Source organism: Hylaeus anthracinus, unplaced genomic scaffold (assembly GCF_026225885.1).
Source record: "Hylaeus anthracinus isolate JK02 unplaced genomic scaffold, UHH_iyHylAnth1.0_haploid 11994, whole genome shotgun sequence".
Lineage (NCBI taxonomy): Eukaryota > Metazoa > Arthropoda > Insecta > Hymenoptera > Colletidae > Hylaeus > Hylaeus anthracinus.
In genome coordinates this window covers 13,122,448-13,137,395 of record NW_026534341.1, presented here as the reverse complement: position 1 = coordinate 13,137,395, position 14,948 = coordinate 13,122,448, and the positions used below count along the sequence as shown (strand labels likewise).

General features: G+C 34.2%; 1 protein-coding gene across 4 annotated transcripts; it reads left to right on the top strand.

Annotated features, from left to right (window-relative positions):
* The first annotated feature begins 2,301 nt into the window (after nucleotides 1-2,301).
* On the top strand, nucleotides 2,302-14,895 carry LOC128888562 (protein tramtrack, beta isoform-like). Of its 4 annotated transcripts, none has more exons than XM_054145536.1 (7): nucleotides 2,302-2,434; nucleotides 4,707-5,136; nucleotides 5,394-5,646; nucleotides 5,719-5,829; nucleotides 12,128-12,393; nucleotides 12,490-12,840; nucleotides 12,924-14,859. In XM_054145536.1, exons 2-7 carry the CDS (start codon nucleotides 5,020-5,022, stop codon nucleotides 13,533-13,535), a joined length of 1,710 nt encoding a protein of 569 aa, XP_054001511.1. In that variant the 5' UTR covers nucleotides 2,302-2,434; nucleotides 4,707-5,019; the 3' UTR covers nucleotides 13,536-14,859. The 4 variants fall into 4 exon arrangements, with proteins under 4 accessions (XP_054001511.1, XP_054001512.1, XP_054001513.1 ...); XM_054145537.1 differs by having other exon boundaries at nucleotides 2,305-2,434; nucleotides 4,953-5,136; XM_054145538.1 differs by lacking the exons at nucleotides 2,302-2,434; nucleotides 4,707-5,136; nucleotides 5,394-5,646; nucleotides 5,719-5,829 and adding exons at nucleotides 6,030-7,734; nucleotides 11,215-11,785 and having other exon boundaries at nucleotides 12,924-14,895.
* Nucleotides 14,896-14,948: the final 53 nt, after the last annotated feature.

The following is a 14,948-nucleotide window of genomic DNA, read 5'->3' as shown; positions in this document are numbered from 1 at the left end:
CGTGACTTCCAAACTCATAATATTTGCATTTGCACCGATATTTTGCTCATATTACCAGCTTTTATTTCTAGCCATAAATGTCTCGATAAAGTAAAATGGAAATTTATTTATTATAACGTTACGAAGTGTTCGAAACATCACCAACATTAATTTTACCCTAATATTTTTTTTTCTTATCATATAACAGTTTATAAAATATTAAGTACTACATATTATTTCTTTTAGTAATAGTTGTTCGCGCATAAAAACATTTTGTATTGGTATTATCCAAAAGACTACAACAAAGGCAGATAACTCACAAATTAATCTGATAATAAGTCAACTGTGACATTAATTAATGCTTGAATTAATAATCTACTAGTAAACAAAATGGTAAGTTGAATGTGTAGTACAATTGAGTGGTTTAGTACCAGTTTTGCATTCAATATGTGTCTAATGTTTTAGACAAATTAATTATTCAAAACTGCGAGAAGTATTGTTAATTCTTTTTGATCGTTCTAATTTTTTGAATTGAATTGAATTTATTTAAAAGGTCATAGGCTCTAAGTCGAGCCCATAGACCGAATACATTTTAGGGATATGTACATGTTTACATATACGACATGTATATATTTACATATGCTTACATGAGTATGAGGTTGAATTATTAACAATATTATGCATGATAGACGTGCAAGTTCTAATAAGTGTTATGGAGGAAGGAATATAAGTTGTTCCAATTTCTTTTTGGTGCAATTTTGTGAAAAACTAGGGTATCGCCATCTAGCGGTGAAGCTAGAACTAAAATTCCGACATTCAGCGTCTCTATTGACGAAAATCTGAACTATTTTCGAAGTTTAGTCAGCGCCTCTATCGGGAAAATGCCCAAGTTTGTCCTCAAGTAGTTCCTTTTTCTACTGCTAGTTGACGCCATTAACTAATTTTATTAAAAAAGTACCGTAAAAGCACATAAATTTATGTGCTAAGCAATCATTTAATTCTAAAATTACTATTTTGTAAATTAAAATTGTTTTACACTTAATTTTTTGTATCCTTTAGTTAATGGCGCCATCTAAGAGAAACAGGGGAACAATTCTCACTACAAACTTGGGTGTTTTACCACCGATGGCGCCACTGATACTAAATTCAGTATTAATATATTTGAAAAGAAATTAATTTATTTAAAATAATTTAATGGATAGTCCGATGCTTCTCAAGAAAGAACCAACGCGCATAAATGCGGTCAAATAATTTAATACCTTAATAATAATCCATATTAATAATCTACTAGTAAACAAAATTTTTGTTTACTGATGGCCACCGTCATACTCTGATCGTTGCAAATAAAGGAATAAGAAAAAACTATGTATGGTGGGAGTGGATTCAAATAAATAAGATACGTTTTTCATTTAATTTTGGTTTATTAAAACAAGTAATCTTTTAATACATCATTACATGTCATCATTACAATTTTACATCGTCACAACCTTACACCATCGTATCATTACACGTAATCTTTTAATACGGAGGACAATTTTACGGTATAAATACGACAAACCAAAGGTTGGGAGACGGGTTCAGTTTGTTCATCGTTAAATGAAAGTGCCATTTCCATCCCCGTGGAAGCGCAGATGTCGAAATGCAAATAGATTAATACTTGCAATTAGTTAATTAACTATTAGAATATCGTAATATGTTTTGAAAACAATTCAAAATCTCGATTTTACGTAGTAACGTCGAAACTGACCTATCTTTCCAGTTTTTAATTACTTTGCAATGAACCTTAACATTATTATGTCATAAATTTAAATTAATTCCTATATGTATACGTAGCTAGATGTACATTAACGTTTAAGATTTCGAAACATATTTGATAGATCAATTAAACAATAACTAGCATAGGAATCTAAATACATAAAGGAAAGTAATAATAATTAACAAGTAAATCAAATTACAACAAATGATGCGCGATTTGTGAGGAAATATTTTTCAACTGAATGATGGAAGAAATTGTGTTAATATAAAAGAAAACTTTTCGTTTTTTCTTTGTGAGATAACACCTTTAGGAAGCACCCCACGTTTAGACGTATGTAAAACCGGCCCTGGTTCTATAACACAGTGCCATAGTGCCATTCATTGATTGCGCTTGTCCGGTGCCATATTCCTCGCTCGGGCAGTGGTGTTTATTGCGCAAGACCAGATCATCAACGTTTCGCCATTTTTGTTGACCATTCAGCAGTTCCAACGAAAACGGCTATAACCTGTTCGTTACTCGTACGAGTGGCACTGGATATCGATACATCTCGATCAAGATCGAGAATTGTCATTCGTGGTTACGCTCGAGATTCTTTCCCCTCCTTTCTTTCTTAAGTTGTATTTTATCTGTATACAGACATAACTACGTATATTGGTCGTTCCTGCAAGTTTTGCCGATAAAATTACGTGTCGATAACACGTGAGTATTATTATTTTCTATTTTCTACGGTCGATTTTGGATCGGATAAACAATGACACGTACGAGAATCGATGAAACATTTTACTGTAACGAAACTAGAAGTAGAATCAAAGAAATGAATTAGTAGTTTTAGATTGTTTAAAACTGTTATTTCAATCCTTTGTTACACGTTTTTAAAGTTATTGTTCGGAAAACATGTAATTTTAAGTTATATCGCAAAGTTAACACTCGCTTCGAAAACAAAATACAAAAGGGAAATTATAATCGATCGACAGATACATGTGTTATAAATTCGTAATTTACAGAAGTATAGCATTTAAGTATTTAGTATTAAGTATTGACGACTACACGATTTACCTACTATTTTCAATTTGCCGTTTTTTTATTTTAGATGGGAATTTTTTTTATCTCTTTTAGGCACCGATCTAAGGACCTCTATATTTAAAGTCCGCAAAACATTGCATCTCATTAAAAAAAAAACCGCCAAAAAATTGTATATATTTCTATTATTTTTATTGTAGTATTGCATGCATGTATGTATATCGTTCATTTTTTGCTTGATATTGTTCATTATTCACAGATCCGTGAATTTTTATAATAATTATAATAATAATAATAAGATAATTCAACAAATTGAAGGATCTATGAACAAAGAACCAATATCTTCAGGCCTCATACACAACACAGTAATAATAATAATAATAATAATTAACACATTAAAAATAATAATTTTATTATCTCAAGACTCTTTGTTTTAGTCGCCCTCAGAATTCATAAACAATACAATAGATTTACTAAATTAACATATACAAAAATTTATTGGAAATTAAAGTACAAAAGAATATTTTTATGGACTAATAATTAACGAATTCCATTTTATGTAAATGCAGTTAATTCACTGTAACATTTATAAGTTCCGGAGGAGATCATAAACAGGCTCGAGACATAAATAAATGATAACTTGTTTAAAACTACAAAATAATCATTCTTAGGTTGTATATACACACACACCTTGTCTATGAACACGTTAATTAACATGTTAATGTAAATTAGACCAAAAATATATACATGAAGACTAACAGTGGCGTTGCTTGACACACATATCTCCATGTATATTTATTATCAAAACAGTAGTTCCCTTTCTATCTTCCACTATTTCATATTATGATTTCCATTGTAACTCGGAATTCAAGAAATGTATAAATTGTATGTATAAAGTACAAAAGGTGTATGAATTAAATTCATAAATCCAAAGCTGTATTACGAATTAAAAATTGTGAATTAAAATCTTTCTTTTCAAATATATGAATTCCATAGATGCAAATGTCTGGGTATTTGTGATAAAAATGTACCAATTTCCGAGTCCGATATTACCGGAAAATCAAGTTTGGAAAATGATCGTAAACTGTTTATTATAGAGAAATTTTCGTTTCTCGAAATCGATATTGGGTTAGATTAATATTTTATGTATACCTTGTTTTGCCATGGACTGTTCGTGTTTCGCGTAAACGATAAAAAAAGAAAAAGTTAAAGGGAAAGCAGAAAATTACAGCAGAAAAAATTCTTCCGCAACGGAATATCGAGCCCGTTGAAATTTCTAGCACGCACGATTTCTTTGGTTCTATAGGTCGCTGTTCATCTCTCCGTACCGTGCTATTTTTGGACTCTACATAGGTACGGAGACGTTTAAGCGATTTCACAGTAATAGAAGCCGAGCAGACAGATGCAATTACGAAAATCGTGGCGTCGGTATATCGTTCAATATCCGCAAATTGTGTGTATCTCTGATCCAGTGGTTCTTAACTTTGTCATTGTCGCAGCACACAATTTCAATGAAGTTTCTTACAGCAAACATTATCTCATTAGAAACACGTCAAATTGAATGAAAACTTTTAGACAAAAAGAGCGTTAAGAATATTACACACGTATTTCTTTTTTGTCAGCTGATATTTATGTTACAGGCGCGCAAACTACCCTTGAAATAGTAAATAAAATCACTATTCAGTTAGATATAAAGAGCAGTTTAGAGATAATCATTTTCCAGTCCCAAACAGTTTATTGTTCATATCACGTCTCAACTATATACTTATATTCAGAATGTACAGATGTTACGATTGAATTCAATGAACTCAATTAAAGTATAAGAAAATGTAATTATCGTTTTCAAACGAAAAATCATGATTGTCAATGAAAACGGTTTTTAGTATTCGAGATATTTTTATTACTGTAATATAATATAAGTATGAAATATTTATTTCATACAATATTTCAGAAAAGAAAAGAACTGCTCAAAGTAGTTAGGCTACGGGTCCCGATAGTCTGGATCCGCTACTGTTTAGTAGTGCGTATCAGGAAGGAATGTAAATTCAACAGCGGCGAACAGATGACGCTAATAAAGAGAGGTCCAAATTTTAACCCATAAGACCCGCGTTTCTTTTAGGATAATCCTTTTCAGTTCCGGACAATAGCTGTTGTTTTCAGAAGCACGTAAATATTTTTAATAACGCTAACTTTGTAGGTCCAAGATGCGTCGCTGAAACTGACAGTATTAACAATTCAAAAAACTTAAAGAAATAAATATTAAGATGTCGAATCGTATGAGAAGTGCGTTCAACGAAGATAAGATAGTGAACCAAGGAGCATCTACGTCATCCACTATATCGATCGAAAGTCCTGGCGATAATGATCCAAACGTAGCCGAGGTACAAGCCAAAGAATCATATACGTTACTTACTATTTGATCTCTATTTAACAATACATGTTCAATCAAAATATAGGATTAATGTTAAAAGTTTATACACAACATTTAATACAGTAGGATTACTATTTAATATTTGATATGCGTGGTGTAAGTTTCAAATATGAATATATCTCATTTGAGTAGGAAGTTCTCGAATTACTTTATGAATAAGGATTTAATTAATAAGATTATGTTCGTCTATGTTAATGTATGTTGCAGGTTGTACTTTCAAATAAAGGAGGCCCAAAATTGATTCATCATGGTTACATGTACACCCTGCACAAGAAACATCCATACAATATCAGATGGAGATGTGTTGGCAGAACAATGCATTGCAGAGGTAGCCTCAGCACAACACCATCCTGCACAAAACCAAGAGTGCTTATGGATCATAACCATAAACCTGATTTTGAAGCTGCCCAGGTTGCCAGGAAACGTTACTTGGCTCTTGGCAAACCTTGTGTATTAACAAGTGAGCTCATTTTTTTCCATTTTGAAAGCAACTTAACTTGTGCTGTGGTCTCTAAGTGACATTATTTCATAGACATAGAAGGGGACAGAAATCCTGCTATACCACAACATATCCTCAAAGAAAATGATAATGTATCTGAACAAAAAGGAATAAGACCAAAGACGCGAGCATCAGCCAGGAAAGGTAAGTTGTAATTGTTTAAAAATTTTTAAAGGTTACAATTTTAATAATTCTAATACCATAAAAAATTAATGTATATTTTGTACCATAAAAATGTTTTAATTTTGTTATATATATATATATACATACATTATATACGTATATAATACATCTGTATATATATGTATACATATATAATGTATATATAATGTATATATATATATATATATATATATATACGTACATAATACATATGTATATATAATTTATATAAAATATATATAAAATTTGTACGAATAAATTATTGTGTATTAACTCATAAAATGTCAATGAAAACTATTAAATGATTCTCCAGAGGAAACAGTTTCATAGGATCATTAATTGAGAAAAACATTATTTACAAATAATATACACATAAAGAATTAAATTTGTATATTTATAAAGACATCATTATAATATGGCGCCCAAAGACACATACCTCTTTTTTTCTGCCTCTTATCGCGATTCTAGATACTTCCCCTGTGTTGCAAAATTCGATACTTCTTTTTATTATACTTCAAATTAAAGTCGTTTAAATATTGTTTCAATCAAGTATCGATGTTGACAAATTCATTCGTAAGTCTTAACGATACAGAAAGTTTGGTATGTTAATCTACCAAAATGACGAGCAAGTTTAGAGTTACAAACCTGTTTAGAGTTACAAATGATTAAATATAGATTCACAGAATCAATTGCTACACCTAATACATAAAACATGTAGCAATATATAGAAACAAAACCGCATTGCAAAAGACCTTGCGGTTTTTCCGAAACAAAAATTCGAAAAATCATGCCTCTGGACGGGAATTCCCCCTCGATACCAAAAAATAAACATCACAGAGAATAATCGCACGCGATTCTGGCGATCGAAACGTAACACGTCCCAGCTTCCACCCGGGAAACTTGAACGGGAATCGACTCGTCAACAAACAATCGTATTCGAACTCGAAGATGCGAAGACGATTAAACGCGCGACACTTTATAATTGCGTACTTGCGTCCCGTTTCCAATATGGCGGACATCTTAAAGATGCGCGCGAAAAAAAAAAGGGAGCCGTAGGAAGCGGTTCCCGATCGATGAGAATTCACGGCGGTCGAGCCCGAGTCGAACGTGATCAGGTCGGTTAGTAATTCCTTAGCGAACGAGAGACCCCGGGAACGCGCACGCGATAGCAACACGAAACACGGCACGGATAATATACGTTGACGACCGGCAGCGCCGTCGCACATGCGCGTCCTGACGCGCCCCTGTTCGTCCACCGATTTCGATTTTAGTCACTCCCGGGTTCGGCTTCGGGGAAAATCGTTCCGCTACTCGTAGACGAGGACCGTCAAAACGCGTCGTGAGAAAAAACGTTCCGTTCTTAAGCGGCGACTGCTCTCTCCGATCGAGGATAAATAAACGCGTTTCCACTCGTCGTTATTCGCGTTCGGCGATCTCTCAGGCTCGTGATGAGTAATCTCGTACGTCGGAGACGCACCACGATAGAGAAAAGTACGAAAATTTAGGCGATTCCAGTGTCGTTGATAGACGAACGACCGAATCTGTTACCGGTAGTTGTGGAACGTTATGCACACTGGGATACGCGATAGGAATACAGTGTTTGGTTTCGTGTCCGGCTGTTTGTCGAGAGTAACCGAACCCAGGTAGAGACCGGTGGCCAATTCCTACGTGAATTTCGAATATCACTCCGAGAAATCCGCTCTCGTCGAAGGGTCGATCAATTGTCCGCTCGTGGTTTGTCGGAACAACGGCTCTCTGTCGGGAGACACTGTACGAAAAACGAACCGGTTCGTAGCCGCGAATCGAAAGACTGTATCGAGTTAAGTGACACACCGTGAGAGAGAACAAAGAGAGAGGAACAGAGAAACGGAACGTAAAAGACAAGAGGTACAGTAGAGAACGACGACGTATCTGTGGCGTGTGCCACTCGATATCGTGCTCGGTCGCAACGGTTGCCATTTTATAGCCGGTCGCTCGACCGAGATCTTCGGGGAGGCACGAAGGAGAGGGAGTGACTGAGTAAGAACAGAGAGATGTGTGTATATGTGTGCGTGTGCCGTGTCAGGGCCGGCTTTACGTGGTACCGAACGATTCGCCGCATTGCCCGATTGAATCGCCTAATTCTTATCGACTAATTAAATCCTTCGTACTCGTACTATCGTTTTCATTATTTATGAATTTATATTCTTATTAATTGATTGAGTATTTTATGAATATACGATACAAGTTAATATGATAAGTTGCTATGCTAATACATAATCAAAACTATACTTATGCAAAACGACATAACAACAAAAGAATAACAAAATTTGATAACGATTAGACTTCGCGTATAGGTACATTGTAATGTCCGTCAGGTTGAGACTGGTCATGTATTTACAGTGGGTGTAGAATGTATTCGTACACCGATCAATTTCCCAAAAAACTTTTGTGTGAAATTGTAGTTTCTTAACTTCTTTTTTTATAATCAATTATATTTTACATATTCTCGGAAATCTCTAAGATAGATATAGTCCAAACAACATTTTCTAGTTAATATAATTTGTGAAATTAACAAAAAAATGCGAAAATTGGGTAAAAGTATAGAAGCAATAAGTATTTGTACGATTCTTATGACGAACCATTTACAGTAGAGTTTATAACATGAACACATTAGTTTATTGCTCCGTACGAATTAGAAAACATCAAATTTCCAGTAAAGTACTTTTAAAAATGGCTCTAATAGAGAAATGGAAAAAGATCCCATTTCTTATTAACTTCTAACTAATAATTTAGTTAGTTTGATGCTTAGAAGAGTTACAATAATTATAAAATCAAAAGGAAATCCCACGAAGGAAATATTATATACTCATAAATTAATGTAAATTTCTTTTTTTTTTTTAAAGAAGTTTTAAAAATTAAACAATTGTGCGAATACTTATTGCTTCAATATTTTTATCGATTAATTGTTTTCTTTTTGTTAATTTCCCAACTTACATAAATAGCTATTTTTTTTTTGTAATCTATCTATTCTAGAGATTTTCGAGAATACGTAGAATGTCATTGTTTATAAAAAATATGTTAGTAAATTACAATTTTACATAGTTTTTTTGGAAATTGATCGGTGTACGAATACTTTCTGCACCCACTGTAGATCCATTAATAGAGCAATAGTAATGGAGATAAGATTGAAGATTTAGAAAGTTTGTATTCTAATTTCACCAAATGACGAGTAACGTCTACGCTAATAATATTAGCTGTGTATTGTTTTCTTTTCAACATTTTTTTTTAAACGTAGTACACAGATAAGCATTTTTCAGTGCTATTTTTTAGTAAAATGACAAAACCGTTATGATTAAACAATTTAAATTAAATTTCTTCTTTTTTTTTTGTTATCGCATTGAATTTGTGACGAAACATGTCGACGTTTTTTAACAAAAAAATAATCAACTTCATCTACATACGAGCACGAAGGGGTTCGATGTAATTAAAAGTTTTGCCGTCGAAAGTAATTGCTCGCGATGATTGAATTAATCGTAAACCACTCACGATGATTGACATTTAAATTGATCGTAAATCACACATAACTATTGACATTTAATCGTTCAATTTCTGTGATGTTACTGTATTCTTATTAAATAATAATAAATTATCAGATTACTTGAAGTTTAGGTTAATTAAATGAATTGTTAGTCACCTTTGACAATCGCTGACTAAATTAATGGTTATTCTACCGTAGTATCGCAACTTATTATTGAGAAGATTAATGTAACATTGAGAATGAATCATTAATTTAATTGTCAATTATGCAAGGTGGGAAGAGAACTCCAGAAATCAATAATGAAACCATAATTATCATATTCGATCATAAATAACCATAAATTTTGCTAAGGTAGACTCTGCTAAAATTATTCACAAGCTTTTCTAGTTTAAAAACGAGTAAAGCTAATTTTTAACAGAATTATTTACGCTTTTCGGAAACTTGTCCCATAATGTAATATTATCATTCACCTATATGTTTTTGTAACGTATTTGATACATGTTACTCGAAACTTAAAGGCTCAGGTGTCACTTGTTTTTAATTTGAAACATGGCTTAAAAAGTGGCGCCAAAATTGGAAATCGCAACGGGGCCGTGGTGACACTATTGTCGGCCCTGTGTACGTGTTTGGAGTATGCGCCCGCGTGAGAAAAAAAGTGCGACGGAAAACGTCAGTCCTTGGGTGGGGAAAAAGAGAGGGGAAATGTAGTAACAACGAAGAGGAGGGTGAAGAGAAGAAAGACAAGCTTTGCAAAAGGTGTAGAACGTACAACTTTTCATAGATGTTTTTTTGGACCGTTCACGATTACGCTCGATGAATTTAGGGAAATATATCTTCTATACTTCGTTGTTCACCTTTCATGGCTTTGACTTCTGACTGTAATATCGATCTACTCAGATGCAATGATGTGCGAACGACTATCGTTGCGTTCTCATCGGATAAATCGTTAATACGTATTATCCGTGCGTCGTCTGTCGGATGACGGTACGACGTGTTGAAAGAAGATAGAGTAATAGGACGATACAAAGAGAGGAGAAAGATAGTTGCGAACATGTCTACGTATTTTATCTACTCGCCAGACGGTTATCGTTAGCGCTTTTTATGAATGCCAACTTTTAGGACCGTTATACTGAAAAACGATCATTGCAGCCATGAGTGGTTCTCAAATTCATATCGATGTGGATTTAATTGCGATTTATGTAGAATATCTTCTACGTATATTTAGAACCACGTGGAATATATTAGGTCATCCCATAAATAATGTTGGTTCCAACGCTAACTTAAATTTATGTTTATTTTTAATCATAAACGTATTAACTATCTCATTTCTATAACCTTTCTCCATCTTTCGGTAGTTAGATGAAGTTTTGTCCCGAATGAACTCTTTAATGTCTCAATATCGAATGCTAACGGTTGACCAGACTCATTGCTTCATTGGTAAGGTCAAAATCATCATTTTGAAATTTTGAAAAAATTTCTGAAACTTTCGCAAATTTAAACCATGATCATCATGCACCCCGCAAATGATTTTAACACTACCTGTTGCTGTACTGTCTTTCTGAAACTCATACAAGATGCCGCAAATGGTTCTTTTTGCTTTCACTCGCTATAAAATTTAACTTGTGAATGAAAAGTATCAATTTAACTGCTTTGATCGCACGCTACAGACTTTTAACGACATAAACCGAAGTTTCGATAAATACGTTGTCAAGATGCGAAAAATATGTTTTTTTTTATAGTAACGTAGGAGACGATATTGCTTGTGGCATGACCTAATATTTTCATAACTAAATCTAAAACGAATGGGACTGTGTTGGTATCTGAGAATGCGCGTTTTCGTCCCGCAGAGAGTACAGTCTGCAGAAGAAACGGAAAACACTATCGGCGTAAGATCCGACTATAAAGCAACGCGACAGAGACGAAGCACGACGGCCGCGACGGCGGGTCGGCTTGTACTGGTGGCCTGCAAGGACACCTTGAAACTGACTACCCGCCATTTCCTGAAGGAGAAACGTGCCAAAGGTCGAGACAGGATCGCGTCTGCCAGTGAAGATACCGTGGAGGGTGTCAGATTCGAGGACGTCACGATGAAGCAGGAACCAGAAGACGAGGAGGACTGCTACTTCGAGGGAGGGGATATGCCGTCACCCTCGTCGTCACCGTCGTCAGTCAGCCGTCATGGGGGAGCCACGCCACGCGTTCGTTCCCATGCACGTAGCCTTCGAGCTATGACCAATCCTAGCGCGGTTTGGGCACACTTCGACTTGTGCGCAAATGATCCTTTGCGTGCACAATGCCGTATCTGCGGGGCGGTCGTAGTCAGAGGTGGCGCGAACCCACGACAGTGCGGTACGACGAACCTTCATCGGCATCTTAGGGTACATCACGGTGGCAGACTCATTGGCAGTCGTTATCACGGTAATGATATAGCACAGCGTTTTCCAAATTCTTTTTCACAGATCACTACTTGGTTCCGCCCAATCTAAACAAGAGACCTAAAACATAATTGATGATTAGAGTGATAAAATAAAATATATTCTGCGTTGATTAACAAGTAGTTTGAGTTTAAAGATGTTGAATTCCCTAACTAAAGAGATTTTTCTCTTGTATTATTAGGACTCCTGTTCAATATCCTCTGGAGAATCACTATAATGAGGAACATAGAGAAAAAACAATACTTAATCTTTGCTAGTATTAAAATCTTATGAGCTTTGTTGTTGACATTTATATAAAAAGTAGCAAAAATGATTTATTTTGCAGTATTACAATCACCATCTCAGTCTAATACAGGTGGGAAGACCATTAGGATAGCTGCACAGTCCCTGGTGAGACCTCACATTCGGAACATTGCGCCAGCTCCTTCTTCACAACAACAACAGCAGCAACAGCAACGCCAACCAAAGACTCTTGTGTTAAAAACGATACCTCTAAAAGTAAAGCAAGTCGCACCAACAACTATTAAAATGCCTCCTCGGCAAGCCAGCCAATCGTTACCTCATAATATCGTACATCAACAACCTACAGAGGTATCAGTCTATTAAACAGAAATCAAATATTTACAAATATTATTCATGTCTTCATTTCTATATCACTAATTTAAATGTACATTGGTTGTATTTCAGGTTTGTCTAAGATGGAACAGTTATCACAGTAACATGCAAAACAGTTTTCCATCTTTGTTAGATTCCGAGCAGTTTGTTGACGTTACCTTGGCCTGTGAAGGCCGTTCGTTAAAATGTCACAAAATGATATTGTCGTCGTGTAGTGATTACCTCGCGGAGTTGTTACGTGAAAATCCATGTCAGCATCCAATTATTTTAATGAAGGACCTTAAATTCTGGGAAGTCGAAGCGCTAGTCAAATTTATGTACCGTGGCGAAGTTAACGTTCCTCACGATAAATTGCCGCAACTGTTAAATGCGGCTGAAGCGTTGCAAGTGAAAGGATTAGCTGGGCCCAATCCTTCTTCGCAGGTGAAAGACACGTTTTATTCTTGAAATGACCGTTACAAAATTCATCGGTATTCGTTTGACGAATTATGTTTTTCATTTTCCAGAATCCAAAGCCGCCACTGCTTATTCCGCAGTCGAAACCATTAGTAACTCAACCAGTAGTTCCTCGAGCCACTTCAGAGACCAAAGAAAAAGCTTCCACTTCCGGAGTTACTACACCATCTAGTCCGAAACGTGCGCAAAAGCGACAACATTCAGACCCCATCGAACCAAAACCCTTTACAAAGATACGCTTACAACGACCAGTCACACCAACATCGCCTACTATTGCAGTTAAGATGGAACCGTTAGATATACCTCTTAGCCCTACGATATTTTCTGAAAATAACGAGGACAGTTCGACTCCCTCAAATTTCGACAAGCTAATGAGTTTACACGAAGATGACGATCCAGGTGGCAATGAAACCACAGACGGCGAAAGGGAAATTTTCTGCGAAATTCCTGAACCACCTGATATAAATGATAGTGAAGATCAAATGGAATTTGTACCTACAGACTTTTTAGACCAAGAACAAGATATAGTCGAGGAAACGGAAACTGCCTCAAATAAAGATAGTAAAGAAGAATCCAGAGATTATAGTTCGATTGAGATTGAAGATGGTGAAAAATGTGAAGTTGAAAAGGAACAATCTTCAAAAGAAAAGAAACCTGTTTAGTAAGATGATCATTCAATGAATCTGAAAGAAATTTATTTAATATTGGAGCGTTTGATGAAAGGCGAGAACGAACATAACAATGTCGATGCTTTAATTTTTTTTTAAGGATTATTAAGGTAATGCAGTATACATACACATGGTATACACAACTTTTGTGATATTGTTATGTGTAAACTATTATTACCAATTATTTTTTGTATGTATGTTGTTTTAATTTTATTTGTTTCCGATCGGTTGAAACATAGAATACAATACATAGTGAATTGAAACTCTATGTTATAATTTGTTCTCAGAAAAGTATGACAAATATTTCGTTGACTGTGTAAATAGAGTATACGTAATTAAACAGTAAAATTATTTTTACCATTTACTGTGCGAATCGTAGCGGTAATATATATCTTTCGAATGTCTTCATAAAGTTCACTGTTCGAAATTAATATTTCCATATGAATCATTACGTCATTACGATTCAAATGGGAATTATTAAATTATACAAAATGATTCATTGTATATATTTGTTATATACAAAGTACCTATAACCAGGTTTATTGTGTGACTCGAGAAGCTTCTACATGATATATGACTTCTCCTATTTTAATTATAATTTTTTTTAACAAATCGAACTACTCCTCCATATTGCTCTAATCTTATTATTCAAAGATAGATTTGGATGTTAAATATGGCTAATCAAGTTTAACAATGTGACTTTTAATTTAAATTATTAATTTGTCTCGTTTTTTAAAAGAAAAGTTAATGTACCTGTTGAATTACTATCAGTTCTTGCAGTATAATTTATCAAGACCCAGTACAAAATTAGTAATTGTGAATCATGTTAAACAACTTCCAATAATCTTTATTTCATAATTTGTGCTGTGTAAAAGATTGTTTATTCTGGCATTATATTCCTTCTATATACATATGCATATTACAAGCTAAGTAGATGTCTGATTTCGCTAATAAATCGATGAAAAAGCAATGCATTTATACGTTAGTCATACGTAACCATTCATTATTATTAGATAAGATTGCCAAATCGATCCGTTGAAACGTAAATTGAGGATTCATAATCATCGTACTTTTTATTGTTATTCCAATTTTAGGTTTTTAGATTATTCTATAAATTTTATTTTTAGAAAAAATCTGCACAGAATTTTCTGTTTAATATTGTAAGTACGCATTATATTGAAGTAATTATGTATATGATACATACTAAATCGAAGATATCTGCGAAATTATGTTTAATGTAAAAATACGTGCATGATTGGGCAGTATGTGTAAATTGTAACATGTGAAATTATGTCTTATAAATAAATTGCTATAACAATGTGTAGCAAAATTATTACTTGTATTCTTCAATACATGTCCTATAAAAGATACGTGTATCTATAGAACTATTAGTAATCTAACATTCTA

What these genes read in the sequence shown, in the direction of transcription:
- LOC128888562 (XM_054145536.1), top strand. Translation starts at nt 5,020, where the DNA reads ATGTCGAATCGTATGAGAAGTGCGTTCAACGAAGATAAGATAGTGAAC. An exon ending in ATGATCCAAACGTAGCCGAG is followed by an intron (nt 5,137 to 5,393) that starts GTACAAGCCAAA and finishes TGTATGTTGCAG; the next exon opens with GTTGTACTTTCAAATAAAGG. An exon ending in CAAACCTTGTGTATTAACAA is followed by an intron (nt 5,647 to 5,718) that starts GTGAGCTCATTT and finishes ATTATTTCATAG; the next exon opens with ACATAGAAGGGGACAGAAAT.